This window comes from Hippocampus guttulatus, chromosome 5 (genome assembly GCF_054856545.1).
Source record: "Hippocampus guttulatus isolate MCC_2025c chromosome 5, RoL_Hgut_1.0, whole genome shotgun sequence".
In the NCBI taxonomy this organism is placed as follows: Eukaryota; Metazoa; Chordata; class Actinopteri; order Syngnathiformes; family Syngnathidae; genus Hippocampus; species Hippocampus guttulatus.
This window is the reverse complement of record NC_141265.1, coordinates 21,126,858-21,140,829: the sequence shown is the minus strand read 5'-3', so window position 1 is coordinate 21,140,829 and position 13,972 is coordinate 21,126,858. Positions and strand designations below refer to the sequence as shown.

The 13,972-nt window shown below is 45.1% G+C and overlaps 4 protein-coding genes across 6 annotated transcripts; all 4 read left to right on the top strand.

Moving 5' to 3' along the window:
- The first annotated feature begins 1,663 nt into the window (after nucleotides 1-1,663).
- LOC147205504 (uncharacterized) lies at nucleotides 1,664-4,792 on the top strand. Of its 2 annotated transcripts, none has more exons than XM_086110767.1 (2): nucleotides 1,664-2,725; nucleotides 3,358-4,792. In XM_086110767.1, exons 1-2 carry the CDS (start codon nucleotides 2,644-2,646, stop codon nucleotides 4,551-4,553), a joined length of 1,278 nt encoding a protein of 425 aa, XP_085966893.1. In that variant the 5' UTR covers nucleotides 1,664-2,643; the 3' UTR covers nucleotides 4,554-4,792. The 2 variants fall into 2 exon arrangements, with proteins under 2 accessions (XP_085966893.1, XP_085966892.1); XM_086110766.1 differs by having other exon boundaries at nucleotides 1,664-2,731.
- A 34-nt stretch (nucleotides 4,793-4,826) lies between these two features.
- On the top strand, nucleotides 4,827-7,060 carry LOC147205503 (uncharacterized). 2 transcript variants are annotated; one of them, XM_086110777.1, is made up of 2 exons: nucleotides 4,827-5,085; nucleotides 6,021-7,060. In XM_086110777.1, the coding sequence occupies exons 1-2, from the start codon at nucleotides 5,007-5,009 to the stop codon at nucleotides 7,058-7,060; spliced, it is 1,119 nt and encodes a 372-aa protein (XP_085966903.1). In that variant the 5' UTR covers nucleotides 4,827-5,006. The 2 variants fall into 2 exon arrangements, with proteins under 2 accessions (XP_085966903.1, XP_085966904.1); XM_086110778.1 differs by lacking the exon at nucleotides 4,827-5,085 and adding an exon at nucleotides 5,108-5,832.
- A 753-nt stretch (nucleotides 7,061-7,813) lies between these two features.
- LOC147205502 (uncharacterized) lies at nucleotides 7,814-9,826 on the top strand. Its single transcript, XM_086110776.1, has 2 exons — nucleotides 7,814-7,959; nucleotides 8,365-9,826. Exons 1-2 carry the CDS (start codon nucleotides 7,860-7,862, stop codon nucleotides 9,381-9,383), a joined length of 1,119 nt encoding a protein of 372 aa, XP_085966902.1. The 5' UTR covers nucleotides 7,814-7,859; the 3' UTR covers nucleotides 9,384-9,826.
- Nucleotides 9,827-10,073: 247 nt separating this feature from the next.
- Nucleotides 10,074-13,107, top strand: LOC147205501 (uncharacterized). The gene is made up of 2 exons (XM_086110768.1): nucleotides 10,074-10,310; nucleotides 11,609-13,107. The coding sequence occupies exons 1-2, from the start codon at nucleotides 10,214-10,216 to the stop codon at nucleotides 12,778-12,780; spliced, it is 1,269 nt and encodes a 422-aa protein (XP_085966894.1). The 5' UTR covers nucleotides 10,074-10,213; the 3' UTR covers nucleotides 12,781-13,107.
- The last annotated feature ends 865 nt before the right edge of the window (nucleotides 13,108-13,972 follow it).

Sequence of the window (13,972 nt, the reverse complement as noted above, 5' to 3'; positions counted from 1 at the left end):
TCCACCGGGCCCGTCTCAAATATGTAAAATAGAAATGTTGTTTACATATTTTAAAAATGCTGGTACAGTACCCACATACACAAATGTATATATATCTGGTGTGGGAGGGGGGGGGGGGCAAATCCGACTTTTTCACTTTAGCGGGGGGCTCTGGTGGGCCAGAGGAGGCTTGGCGGACAATGGGAAAACCTACAGTTAGTGTACTGCATGTACATTCTTTCTTGCCTGTCAAAGAACATCAGACAGACATGTGCATTCCTTTGTCCTTTCGATTGCGCCAAGGAAAAACATGGCTGTGTGCAGATGCATGCGTTTGTGAAAGCTGGCCGCTGCACAACCCCGAGGGCAGGGAGTTGTGAATACCACACAATCCATCTATAAACCAGTCAGACCCCCCCCCCCCCCCCCAAAGGTCTCCTCTGTATGCTCAGGATATGTTCACACTGCAACTCAATTGCGACACGTATGTGACTTTTTTTCTGACTTTAATCCCACTCGAAATATTAAACAAAAAGTGGACAGTGGAATTATGTGGTGTTAATCATAATTCAGCCACGCATATGGTTCATTTAGTACACGCTGCAAAGACGTGACATCATCTTTAGCAGATGTCTCCATTCAATGAGATTGAGGAGCGTTGCATCATATCCCCAAAACATTTCTACCTGGACCTGTTCCGGCCTCGCTACTTTGGTGATGAGATGTTAAAAAGAGCCTCTACTAGCAGGAACATATTCACTTCCGTAAACACTGTGTGACATGATGTCTTTCTCCCCCCAATGCCACTTGATGTCATGCTTTGGACACCGATGTGTCACATCACAGTGATTAAAAATCACATTTCTTTTTGTCATGTGGCCGAGTATATAAAAAGAACAGATTTGACCAAAAATCTGAATTGGGCATCACACGCTGGAGTGTGGTGCAAACTCACAATAGGGATTCACGTTGGCCGCCAACTACCAGCGGGCGCAATGCATTCTGGGACGATGACGCCTTCTGGTTGCTGCCCAAATTGCCGAGCGAAGCCAAGCAATTCCGCACGACTCCTGGCATCGGCGAAAAGGGAGTGGAAATGCCACACTGCGCGGCTTTTGGCTATCATTTTCAATCGAGGGGGAATAAAGGAAGCGAGGTAAGCCTCCACAAACCACCTGGACATCGTGTTCCTTGGGTCCTGCAGAAGTCCAGCTGCCCCAAGTGGAAGAGACGGAACCACAGTCGTCCGACGTGAAACAAGAAGAGGATTCACAACTCCCCATTAAAGAAGAAAAGGTGGATCCATGGCTTCCTTATGTTAAGGAGGAAGTGGAGGACCTACCACCCCCCGCCCCCTCCTGCGCTAAAGAGGAGGAGGAAGAGGTCGACATCGGCAAGTTGCCGCTGGCTGCTGTGTCTCTGAAGAGGGAAAGCAATGACGATAAATCTTGAACATCGGAGTCCGATCAGATGGAAAGCACGGCGGAGGCCCGGCGCCAGGCAAGCTCTGAGCTCCCCAGCAGCGGCACCGAGTGACACAAGCTGCGCCTGTAACGGCAAGCACTGAACGGCTTGGAAAAGGAGACCTCTCTGAAATAGAGCATTTCTCAAACGCGGAGACGTTGCACACGTTAAAAAACAACAACAAGATATTACCTGCTCACATGGGGGCGCACACGTTTTGGCTGCGGTTTGACTCAGATTTTACATACTCGGTTTGCGGTAGAAGCTTTTGTCACAAGAATGGTCTGAAGACTCATGATGAAAAGCCTTTCTTGCTCAAATTGTGATAAATGTGCCCAGAAAGGAGAAAAATGTTTATCACATTCCTTCGGTGGCGAAATATTTTCTTACAAAAAAAAAAACAATTTGAGTGCATACGTGCAAGAAACACAGCAGAGAATAAACGTTTGTTTTCCCATTTGTGGCCATTTTAGTCCTTCAAACCCTTGACTGGAGCAAGCTTGCATTTAGAGGTTGGTGCAACTGCAAATTTCTGTGATTGAAGTTAGTTTGATGGATTTGTTGGTTAAATTATTCGGATTTTTCTTTTCATTCATTGTAGGCCATTTATTTATCGTAATCTATGTTTTATACTTTTATATAAAATATATGCTCATGAGAATTATGTCTTCAAATTGCATTGAAATATTCTACATACCCGAAAAAGTTTTTCTTTTTCAAAATAACTCTCATACTGAATGAGGGCGGGGGGCACCGGTCTGGTTTAAAAATCAAAAGCCTTGACAGTGAAACCTCTTATTACATTATAATGAAATTCCACCGTTACAATTGAATTTACCATTTAAGTCAGTGATTTGGAATGAACAGGCTCATTCTATTGAATTGTTAATGGGGTGTGTTAATTACACTGTGTACGATTAGTTTGGTCTTTGTGAGGTTGTCGTTTCTTTTGTCTGCAAATGTTTGTGATTGCAAACGTGACAGCAGTCTTTCGTTAGTACCGCCGCAAGATGGCAGCCGTGCGACGTGATTGATGCTTGGCTGCCGTAAAACTACCATCGACGTTGGAAAAGGCGGAAGTGGAACACTAACAAGGTAAAGCTTGGAAGGCGACGGCGATAAGTAAAGCGCGACGTCTAAGTTGCGTTGAAGAAAACATCGAAACAACTGGAGGACAATTTATTTTGGTGTCTTTCACCGATGGCGTCCCGGGACCAACTTTGTCGAGGGACGGAGGAGAATGAGCAACAGCAAGACGCCATTTTGCTGTCTCACATGAAAGGTGAAGGTGCGATAATGAGCGTTCACATGTTCAATGTTCACAAGAACAGGTCGGGTTGCAGGGCAGATACTGTCATTTTCTTATCATGGCGTGTTGTTATTTCAAACACAACGGAGACTGAAGAATTCCCAGTGCGAATGCCGGGATTCTTTGTTGCAATGTTGATGTTGTTCTGGGGAACGTTTTCAGGGACGTACAGCTACTACCGTGCTGTAGAGGGGGGTTAAAATGACCCTAAACGGTTTTGGGATCATGGTTTGTCGTAATGTAACACTGACTGGATCCAAGAAAGCGTGAACCGGCAACAAATGAGATGCAAAGTGAATATAAACGGCGGCAGTTACAGTACATACGCAGAGGGAAGGAGAACCGAAATTAAACTTTATTGATAATACAAAGGCAGAAATTGGACCGCAGTTAATATTAATGAATGGGCCAGTGTCTCTAATGTAAGTGCTGTTGCTTGATAATGGAGGGAGACCACAGTAGAATCCGTTACGATCACCTTCAGAGCCTCCAGACATTCAAGTCTTTGCTGACTTTAGTCGACAGGGCGGAATTGGGCGCAAACTCATCCAGACGATCTTTGTATGTTTGTGCTCATCTTCAACCGTTCTGCTTCTGTCCTACAGACGTCCAGCAGGTAATGGCTCACCATGAACAACTTCCCCCACAGACGCGAAAGGAGAGCTCCTGTTTGGAGCATCCACAGTCCCCCCATGTCAAAGAGGAGGACGAGGAGGAGGAACCTCAGCCCGCCCACGTCAAAGAGGAAGAGGAGGAGGTTCATGTGAGCCAGCTGCCACTGACCGTCTTCGTTGTGAAGATCGAAGACGACGGAGACGACGACGCGCAACTTCATCATCACAGTCCAGGTGGAGAGCAGTGTGGAGGAGCGCCACCTGGTACGCTCTCAGCCCCTCTGTCTCATCGCGCCGCTGCCGAAGAGTGTTTCGAGAGTGACGCAGACTACGCAGGGGACGGCAAACACTCAAATAAATCTGAAAAAGAGACAACCCCGATCAAGACATGCAGTCAAGCACGCAGGAGACATCACACGCGTCAGGAGGATTTTGCCTGCTCTGTTTGTGGTCAAATGTTTTTGTATGAGAGTATTTTGAATGCACACATGCAGAAGCACACGGGAGAAAGACCTTTCTGTTGCTCAGTTTGCGGACAAAGGTTCATTAAAAAGTCAGAAATGAATCGACACCTGAGGACAACTCACAGAGGAGAAAAGCCCTTCAGGTGCACGGTTTGCACTAAAACGTTCACCCAACAGATAAACATGGTCGAACACTTGAGAACACACACGGGAGAAAAACCTTTCACATGCTCCGTTTGCGACAAAAGCTTTTCCATTAAGACGTACTTGAACAAGCACATGAGAACGCACACGGGAGAAAAACCTTTCAGCTGCTCCGTTTGCGAGAAAAGCTTTACCAATAAGTCTGACCTGAACAGACACACGCGATCACATGCGGGAGTGAAACCTTTCAGTTGCTCAATTTGTGGTGACACATTTGCTGTAAGGGCCTCTCTGCTCGCGCACACATTGGCACACACGGGACAAAAACATTTCACTTGCTCCGTTTGCGACAAAAGCTTTTCTATCAAGACCTACTTGAACAAACACATGAGAACACACACCGGAGGGAAACCCTTCAGTTGCTCCGATTGTGACAAGAGCTTTGCTAATAAGTCCGATTTGAACCGACACACGAGGACGCACACAGGGGAGAAACCTTTCGCCTGCTCAACTTGTGGTAAAAGCTTTTGTTATAAGTACAGTTTGACCGCACATATGCTGACACACAACAGACAATAAAAAGGGTTTCTGTCTATTTGTGCGAAAACATTGACAGGCTAGTCATCCAAATGTGTGTTGACCAGTCTTCTGAGCTTCGTGTGTTCGTTGTTTTGGACGTTTAACAATTGTGATGGTTTATTTTTGTTTTAGAATTGCGTGGTGGGTGGATTAAAATACTGCCTCTGGACGTACAACAGTCACAACAAGTCATTGTTACATCTATGTCATAAAACCCTCCATAAACAGAGTCGGGCCTCTATACGTCTCTTTCCTTGTTTGTCTTCAATACCGTTGCAAGATGGCTACCGTGCGGCAGCATGGTTAACTACCATAAAGCCACCAACGAGGAAGAAATGGGCGGAAATTTGGATGTAAGGACGACGAGAGGCAAAAATGCCCGTTTGTCTACACGTGGTCTTTAAACGAAGACAGTAAATCGTCGGAAGCGTCGATAAAGCTGTTGAATAAACGATGGCGTCGTCCGGGGAGGAAGAAAACGTGCGCCAACACGACGACATTTTCTTGGCTCCGATCGTGTTGCATTTTCAAGGTCTGTTCACGTTCGGCTGCCTTTCACATTTTTATTCTCATTTACAGGACTGGTCCCCACCCTTTTTTGGTTCGCTGTCGATTGTATTTCATTCATTTCAAACAGTGTTATTGTACTCTACAACAGATGTAGAAAAAAAAATAAAACGGTAAACTACAAAGAAATTGACCAATCAGGAATAATAAATGCGCCTTACAATGTAAACATATTTTTTGTTATGACCTTGCATACGGCGTGAGCATAATTGCTACTTGCAAACTTTGGTGCGACTTGTTCAAATGATTCAGCAGGTTTTTTTGCATTGCCTTGTTTTTGACGACATACCATGCACAACAATTCCCTCCAGAACACAACAATTTCCTCCTCCACGTCGCTCTGGAGCTACCACTAGGGAGGAGCTTCTCTTGTCAAAATAGCTTCATCTTCGGAAGTCTCTGCTGCCCTTCAATTGGGCGTTTAGCTGTTCGATTGCTCAATTTGTTCCTCTGACTTTCTGTTTGCCGCCTCTTCTTTCATTTATCGGCGGATTCTTTTCATTTCAACTTGCAAACCAATGGTAGAAGGGGTACTCCGATTGGCTAGAGTCGCGCACATTTCCGCCACGTCCGATGGAGTAAATTTGCTCACAGCTCGCAGGTCTGTCCCTGTCCGGCCCGGTCCCACATGGGCCGTGGCCCAGTACCGGTCCACCGACTGGTGGTTGGGGACCATCAACTTAAAGTACATCAGCATAATTGGCAACTAGAGGTGAGTGTGCGGCAGCCCTTAAAGCCTTTCCACACACAACAATGAATCCTGGGAAATTAAATCGTTTTCATGACGATTGAAATAATCACGGAAAAGCAAGATTCCGCTCCGTAGGCAAGCATGAGGATGGGGCCCGAAGGAATGTCTCGCGTGAGGAAAACGCCGTTTGTTGCACTCCTGTCTTGCAGACATCCATCAGCTGATTGGTCGCCAAGAGGAACTTCCTGATCAGCCGCAGGCAGGGAGCTCCGGTTTGGACTGTCAGCAGCCGCCCCACATGAAAGAGGAAGAGGAGGAGGTGGACGTCAGCCAGATGCCACTGACTGTGGTCGTGGTGAAGAGCGAAGACGAAGCAGCCGAGTGTTTGCGGCTTCATCATGGCAGTCCGAGTGGAGAAGGTTGCGGAGGAGCCCCAGCAGATGCGCGATTAGCTCCGCCGCAGTCACATAGATTCCATGCGGAAGGACCCGTAAAGCGCCAGGCAGACCGCAAAGGTGACCAGACAACCCTGAACAAGAAAACACATCAGGCACACACGAGCGCTCGCACTCCCAAAGAATCGTTAACGTGCTCAGTTTGTGGTCGAAGACTAATGAAAAAGTCTGACATGGACGTACACATGAGGACGCACACGGGGGAAAAAAAGTTTCGTTGTTCGGTTTGTGGCGATAAATTCCGTCACAAGGTCTCTTTGGTTGCACACACAGCAAGGCACACCGGAGAAAAGCTTTTCACGTGCGCATTTTGTAATAAAAGCTTTTCTTATAAGCACCGTTGGAAAGCACACTTATGGACGCACACGGGAGAAAAGCCCTTCAGCTGCTCTGTTTGTAGCGACAGCTTTTCATATAAGTATGATTTAACGAGACACGAGAGGACGCACACAAGAGAAAAACGCTTTAGTTGTTCGGTTTGCGGTGAAAGCTTTGCACAAAAGGCCAGTTTGAATTCACACAGCATGACCCACTTAGAAAATCCTTTCACTTGCTCAGTTTGTGGCAAAAGGTTTGCGGTCAAAGACAACATGAGCAGACACATGAGAACGCACACTGGGGAGAAACCTTATTGTTGCTCAGTTTGCGGCGACAACTTTGCACACAAGGCCTCCTTGACTGCACACACAGCAACGCACAGGGGAGAAAAACCTTACACCTGCTCAGCTTGCGGTAAAAGCTTTTCTTATAAGCAGAATTTGAATGCACACATGCGGACACACAGCGGGAAATGAACATTTGTCTTTGACAAAACATGGCCTTCTCCCTCGGTCCAATTTGCGGCTATTGCAGTCTTGCCAGGGGTTTGTGAAATTGAAAAAAGGTAAGAATATGATGAGACAATGGTTGGAAAAAATAAGAAAGAAAGAAACACAGATCCGTATTGTGTACAGAGTGTCCCTCAAGTCACACGTTTCCAAGGGATGACATTTTCAAGACATTTTATTAGTTTACAACTTGAACAAATACCATCTATAAAACTAAAGAAATCAATCTTATTGGGGCTTAAGTCTGGTAAATGTGGAGACTACTCCGCATGACAATGAATATTTAATAGTATTTCCATGTTTCATTCCTGGATGTTAGAAGTCATATATAATGATATTTCCATTGTCTTCAGACTTTAGAGACACCATCCATAATGGTCATTTGTGGGTTAAATGTTTTGGGCTTTTTAGAATAGCCCCTGTGAGGTTTTATTGAGTTTGAAAGTTGCCCGACTGCTCGCTTTGCCGTCATAAAAAGATACCTATTTTGTCTTCTCACAATCTTTGCAATAAACAAGTTTGTTTTTCTGGCGGCTCTTCTTTTCCTGGGCTCATTTTGAGCCATCTTCAATACCAACGCAAGATGGCGGCCGTGCACGTTGTGTGCTACCCCTGCAACATGGCTTCCACCATCGAAGAAAAAGGCGGAAGTTGATGCTGAGGCTTACGTTGACACGGAGAGGTTTGGAGTTCGGGGTTGTCGAAGGAGCAAATTGGAGAAAGCGTTTGTAAGTCATCGAAAGTAATAGATGGACTGTAAGAAAGAATGATGGCGTCTGGTGAGGAGCAACTTTGTCAAGCAAGAGAGGAGAACGACCGACAACATCAGGGCGCCATTTTTTCTACTCCAATTGTGTACGTTCAAGGTCTGTTATCCACTTTGAATGCATTTCTTCAGCAATAAATAAGGTAGTGTTCAGTTTAGTTGATTTGATGTAAATGGCACATTTGTTGAAACGTGTTCAAAATGCAGGAAGGTTTTTGTATGTGGATGAAAAAAATGACATGAGTGCAAAGGTGATGATTCTAGTTTTGAAGAAATGATCGAAGTGTTACATGATCCTTGGAGAGAGAAGCCGGAAACGATTCGAATAGGAGTGATCCAAACATGTAGCCTTAAGGTTTACAAATTGTGAGATATTATATTCTTAACCACTTTTTAAACCTGGCACGCGCCCATTTAGTGAGTCACGTGCTCCTTTGTTCAATCATATTTCATCCATAATAATTGTTGTTCATTAAGCATAGTAAATTTTGCTTGTGTCCTGCAGATGTCCAGCAGCTGCTGGCTACAACCTCTAGTTCTGAGCTTCCGCAGCCCCTCCATGTTAAAGAGGAAGCGGAGGAGCCACTACCCCCCCAAGTTAAAGAAGATGACCATCCACAGCCCCCCCATGTCAAAGTGGAAGAGGAGGAGTTTGACGTCAGCCACTTGCCACTGAACGTCGTCATCGTAAAGCGTGAAGACGACAAAGACGAATTGGCCGAGTGGTCACAACTTCATCGGCGCAGCCCAAGTGGAGGAGCACCACTTGGCGAGCTCTCGGCTCCAATGTCCTGCAGTGACGAAGGGGAAGATGCAAGCGATGTGGACTGCGATGATCAGGACAAAGACTCAGAAAAGAAGATGGGTAAAGAACGTTTCAGGTGCTCGGTTTGTGTCAAAAGCTTTTTGTACAAGTGCATTTTGACCCGACACATGCGAAGGCACACGGGAGAAAAACCCTTCAGTTGCCTGGTTTGTGCGAAAAGATTTACTCAAAAGGTGCATATGGAATCACACGCCAGGACACACACGGGAGAAAAACCCTTCACTTGCTCAGTTTGTTCCAAAACGTTTGCCCAAAAAGGAACCATGAGTAGACACATGACAACACACACGGGACGACCACCGGACGACCTTTTGGATCCACTCTCACATGATGACGACACGACAGAACCTTTGAGGAGCCCAAACCCCTTGAGTTGTTCAGTTTGCGGTGAGAGATTCCATCACAACGTGGCTTTGATTGCGCATGCGGCGATGCACATGGGAGGAAAACCTTTCACGTGCTCAGTTTGCACTAAAAGCTTTTCCCGCCGGCACCATTTGAAAGAGCACGTGTGGACGCACCGGGAGGAGAAGCGCTTCAGCTGCTCGATTTGCGGCGAAGGCTTCAGGTACAAGCACAATTTGACGCCGCACATGAGAACGCATACGGGAGAAAAACCTTTCGCTTGCTCCGTTTGCCACGAGCGCTTTTCCCACAAGTACAACATGACGAGACACATGACGACGCACGCAAAATAAAAACCTTTTAGTTGTTCAGTTTGCGGTGACAAGTTTGCTCACAAGATCACATGGATTTTACACAGGGCGACGCACATGTAGAAACAAAACGGTGAATAAACGTCTATGTGGAACCTTTTTTTTTTTTTAGCCTTTGACTTGATACTCAGAGGACTTCATGAAATGGATCAAAAAATAAAATGGACAAATTAAGAAATATGGCTGGGTTAAATATTTGTTAGAGGCTTTTAATATCACTTCCTGTAAAGATGTATTTATTCTTGGAAGAAATGTGTGTGCAGTCACAGATAAAATGAGTGAGTGACACACTTCTATTTGTTTTGTTTTTTCAAAGGAAAATTATGTTTGGTAAACACGGTGTGATTGGTGTTTAATTTATTTTGGTTGACAATCTGGACTATTTATCTGTGATATAATTTCAATAAAACACAATTTATATGTTACACTAGCCTGACTTGTGTGCTGGCAGCTACTGAGTGGCGACCAGTTCAGGGAGTAGTGTGCATGTGATCATAAATCGATGGGCTATCTTCACTTCCGAGTCAAAGGTAAAGAACCCATGTCGTTGTTTTTATTCTATCCGTTCCACTGAATCGAAGCGAGAGCGCCCTTATTTTTGGGCATGTTCTAAATCGTCTTCCTCTTACTGCCGTAAGAGGGCTGTAATGTGAATTGTTGGCCAACAAAGCACCAGCGAAGAAGACAAGGGAGAAAAGAGGTAGAAGGTGGAACTCGCCGAATGGGTCGACGAGAGCCAAAGATCGACGTGATATTTGTGCCGAAGAAAGCATCGAACTTGTTTGAGTCTTTGGGTACTTTGCAAAGAAACGATGGCGTCTTACGAGGGGCGACTTTGTCGAGCGACGGAAGAGAACGAGCAAGAGCAGAACGACATTTTCTCGCCTCCGGTCGTGCTGTACACCCAAGGTCAGTGCCCCACACGCGGTAGGGAACATACGCTACAGTATTGTTCCTTCCACAACACAAAGACGCTCAACGTCAAACATTTAATGATCTGCACACAAACTATTAGTCGTGGTCCAAAGGAAAGTCTGGCGTAGTACCGGGATTGACCTGTAAACGGCAGCATTGAGCCACCGGAGACCCAGAGGAACCATTTCAACCCTTTGGCCGTCTGGCCGGAGGTTCTGCCGGATTCGTTCCTATTTTTTTTAGAGCTGCACGGATATGGCTAGGATGCTAATTACGATTTTTTTAAACCAATATTGTAATCGCAGTTATTATCCATCCATCCATTGTCCGAGCCACTTATCTTCACGAGGGAGCCTATCCCGACTGTCTTCGGCGGGGTACACCCTGAACTGGTTGCCGGCAATTTATGGCACTTAACATATCAGTACTTTCACTGAATTAGTCTTCAGCAGACATGTAAGCAGTTTTCAGTGCAAAATAAAACGTTCAAATGAACGGTCGGGAAGACGAGTTAAGTCAGTCACCGTGTCAGGAACATTTTCAAAATAAAAGCCTAACACGGCATTAATGCATACCTGTCAACTTTTCGGAGCGCCAACCTGTATAAACTACCCAAAAAATCCTTATAAAGAGCAAAAAATCCTTATAACATACCAAAGCATTTTATATGTCAAAATAACGGCAGAAAAAAAACCCACGAAATTTTCAATGATATTTATTGTAGATCTCCATAATACAATGTCTGGTTAATGTCTAATCATCATTCTACTTAGTGGCATTACTGTGTTCAGAGTTGTATTCCTGCGTTACTTTTTTCACCAACTTCAAATCATTTGGAGTTGGTAAAAAAAAAAACGGAAATTTTCAGATTCCATATGATTTGTACGATACGGCCATATACGTAAGATTCACCACAAAATCCGTATGAACTATGGCTAAACCGTATGAGTTGACAGGTATGTTAATGGCCATGTAGTCTTTGGTAGGATTTGACCATGAAGTTGGCTTTTGTCACCACGTTGGCCGTGTGCTACAAGCATGTTGTTACTGCGATTGACTTGAGTTCTTCCTGACAGTGTACACAAAAATAAACGGGTACCAAAGGCAGGGAAAAAAATGAATCATGCTTTTTTTTTTTTTTTAATTGAGGTACTCGAATTGCTTGAGGACTTGCTTCACCCCGAGTCTCAACTGTATTTCTTGATAAGATTAGGGTTCTTCTTCCTATCACTTTTTGGACACCGAGTTGTATATTTTGTTTGTTTTTTTTGTTTGTTTCTTGTGTGTCCAAGATCGCCAAGAGGAACTTTTCCCGCAGCCGCATGAGCGCCCGCAGCACCCCAACGTCATTGGGGTAGCGGCCGATCCTAAACTGCTCCATGTTAAGGAGGAAGAGGAGGAGATGGACGTCAGCCAGTTGCCACTGAACGTCGTCGTCGTGAAGAGCGAGGACGACCAGGACGACGCGTTTGACTTCTCGCAGCTTCATCAACACAGTCCAAGTGGAGGCCCGCCAGCAGACATGGGCTTGCATCCACTGTCACACGGCGAAGAAGCTTTGCGCAGCGACGACATCACTCCCTCCCTACAGGATACAACTGACGTGGGAGCGGACACACATGAGAGCGAGTTCATTTGCTCGGTTTGTGGGGAAAGCTTCATCGAGGCGGACAGGTTTCGCCACATGAAAACGCACAGCAGAGAAAAACTTTTCATCTGTTCCGTTTGCGGCCTGACGTTTAAAGAAAAGGTTGCTCTGATCGTGCACAAAATAACGCACACGGCAGAAAATCCGTTCACTTGCTCGGTTTGCGGCAAAGTGTATTTGATTAAAGACTACTTGAATAAGCACATGAAAACGCACACGGGAGAAAAACCACACAGTTGCTCTGCTTGCGGGGAAAAGTTTGCTCACAAGGCCACTTTGATCGCCCACACGGCGACACACACGGGAGAGAAACCCTTCACCTGCTCTGTTTGCGATAAAAACTTTTCTTATAAGTCCGACTTGACTAAGCACATGAGAACACACACGGGAGAAAAGCCCTTTAGTTGCTCGGTTTGTGGCGAGAGGTTTGCCCGCAAGGTCTCGTTGATTGCACACACGGCGGCGCACACGGGGGAAAAACCTTTCACGTGTTCAGTTTGCGGTGAAAGCCTCTCCTATCGACACAGTTTGAACACACACATGCGGACACACACCGGAGAAAAACCCTTCACTTGCTCAGTTTGCGGCGAAAGCTTTGCCCGAAAAGAAAATCTGGTCGCGCATATGAGAAGACACACGGGAGAAAAGCCTTATACGTGTTCGCTGTGCGGGAAAAACTTTTCTCACAAGTCGGCCATGAGTAGACACCAGAGGGCCCACACCGATGAAAAAGCGTTGACGTGCACGCTTTGCGACGACAGGTTTTTGAAGAGGGCCGGTTTGACGGCACACATGCGCAAACATAAGGCAGAATGAAGGCTTTCCCGTCGCATTTGCGGTCAAACGTGGGATTGACGTCATAATCGATTGAAGTGATCATTTGTAAATACAGTAGCGTGCGGCACTCAGGGCAACCTTGGTCTGATCAGTATTTATACCTTCATTTAAAATAATGGCTTCAAACTTTTTCAATTATCCTTAGCCAACATTACAATGTTAGCGTAGTATTTGTGTGCCAGAATCCAATTTGTGTATTACTTTGTCGCTGCTGTGTTTCGTTCCATGAAGTGTCATGTCTCAAATGTTTTGTTAATAAATCACAATCTTGAAAATAAAGCGGAGTCTGTTCAGATTCTGACAACATTTTTGCAACTTTTCATTTGTCTTCAAAAGAACTTTTCAAGTGCCAAACGTTGACCTGATCCGTCACCCAGGAAAAAAAAAAGCTTGCATTTGCCGTTAAGATAAATCGGTCTTGGCTATTATCAACTGTCTTCTCATGTAGTTGCTCAACAATTCCAACATGCGGTGCAACACTTGCTCAAGAAACCTGGCTGTCTAAATTTGACCCATTTCCAGAGGGGTTTTTTTAATTATGGGGGAAAAAAAGTGGTGCACATGCATTTCTCAAGCCTTATCCATTGCCGGTCCCTCTGGAAAGCCCCCTCGCGGCCCATCTTTCAAACTCATTTTTATTCTTTGGCTTTTGACTCGGCATAAGACTTGGTATTCGTTTTTCTTTGTGCTTTTTCCTGTCTTTGCTATTCTTTGATTGTTTGTTGTTGTATGACTTATTTTTGCGCTTTCAACAGCACTTTGTATACAGTGGTGGTTGCTTTAAAGTACTCTGTAATACCAGGTTGAGGTGAGTTGAGTATACTCCTGGCTTTCAACAGTTTACGACTACTGTGTGGATACCAGAAATAAAGATGATCCGAGGAATCGAATTAATGACTGACTGACAACATCAACAAAATGAGCGTTCCTTTTGGTGACTCAAAATATGCCTCCAGATAAATAGCACGTAATTATTATAACAATATAAGAACAATGCCTGTACTTAACGGCCCTTAATACAGTAAATATTTGTGTAAACTCAAATTTGAAAGATTTAACACGGTAGATAAAATTGAGTATGTTTTGTTTCTTCGGGCTCACTGTTGACGCCTTTCAAAGATGGCTGCCTTCTTACGCATGCGCATTCACAGGCGTTGAGGAAGTGGGATGG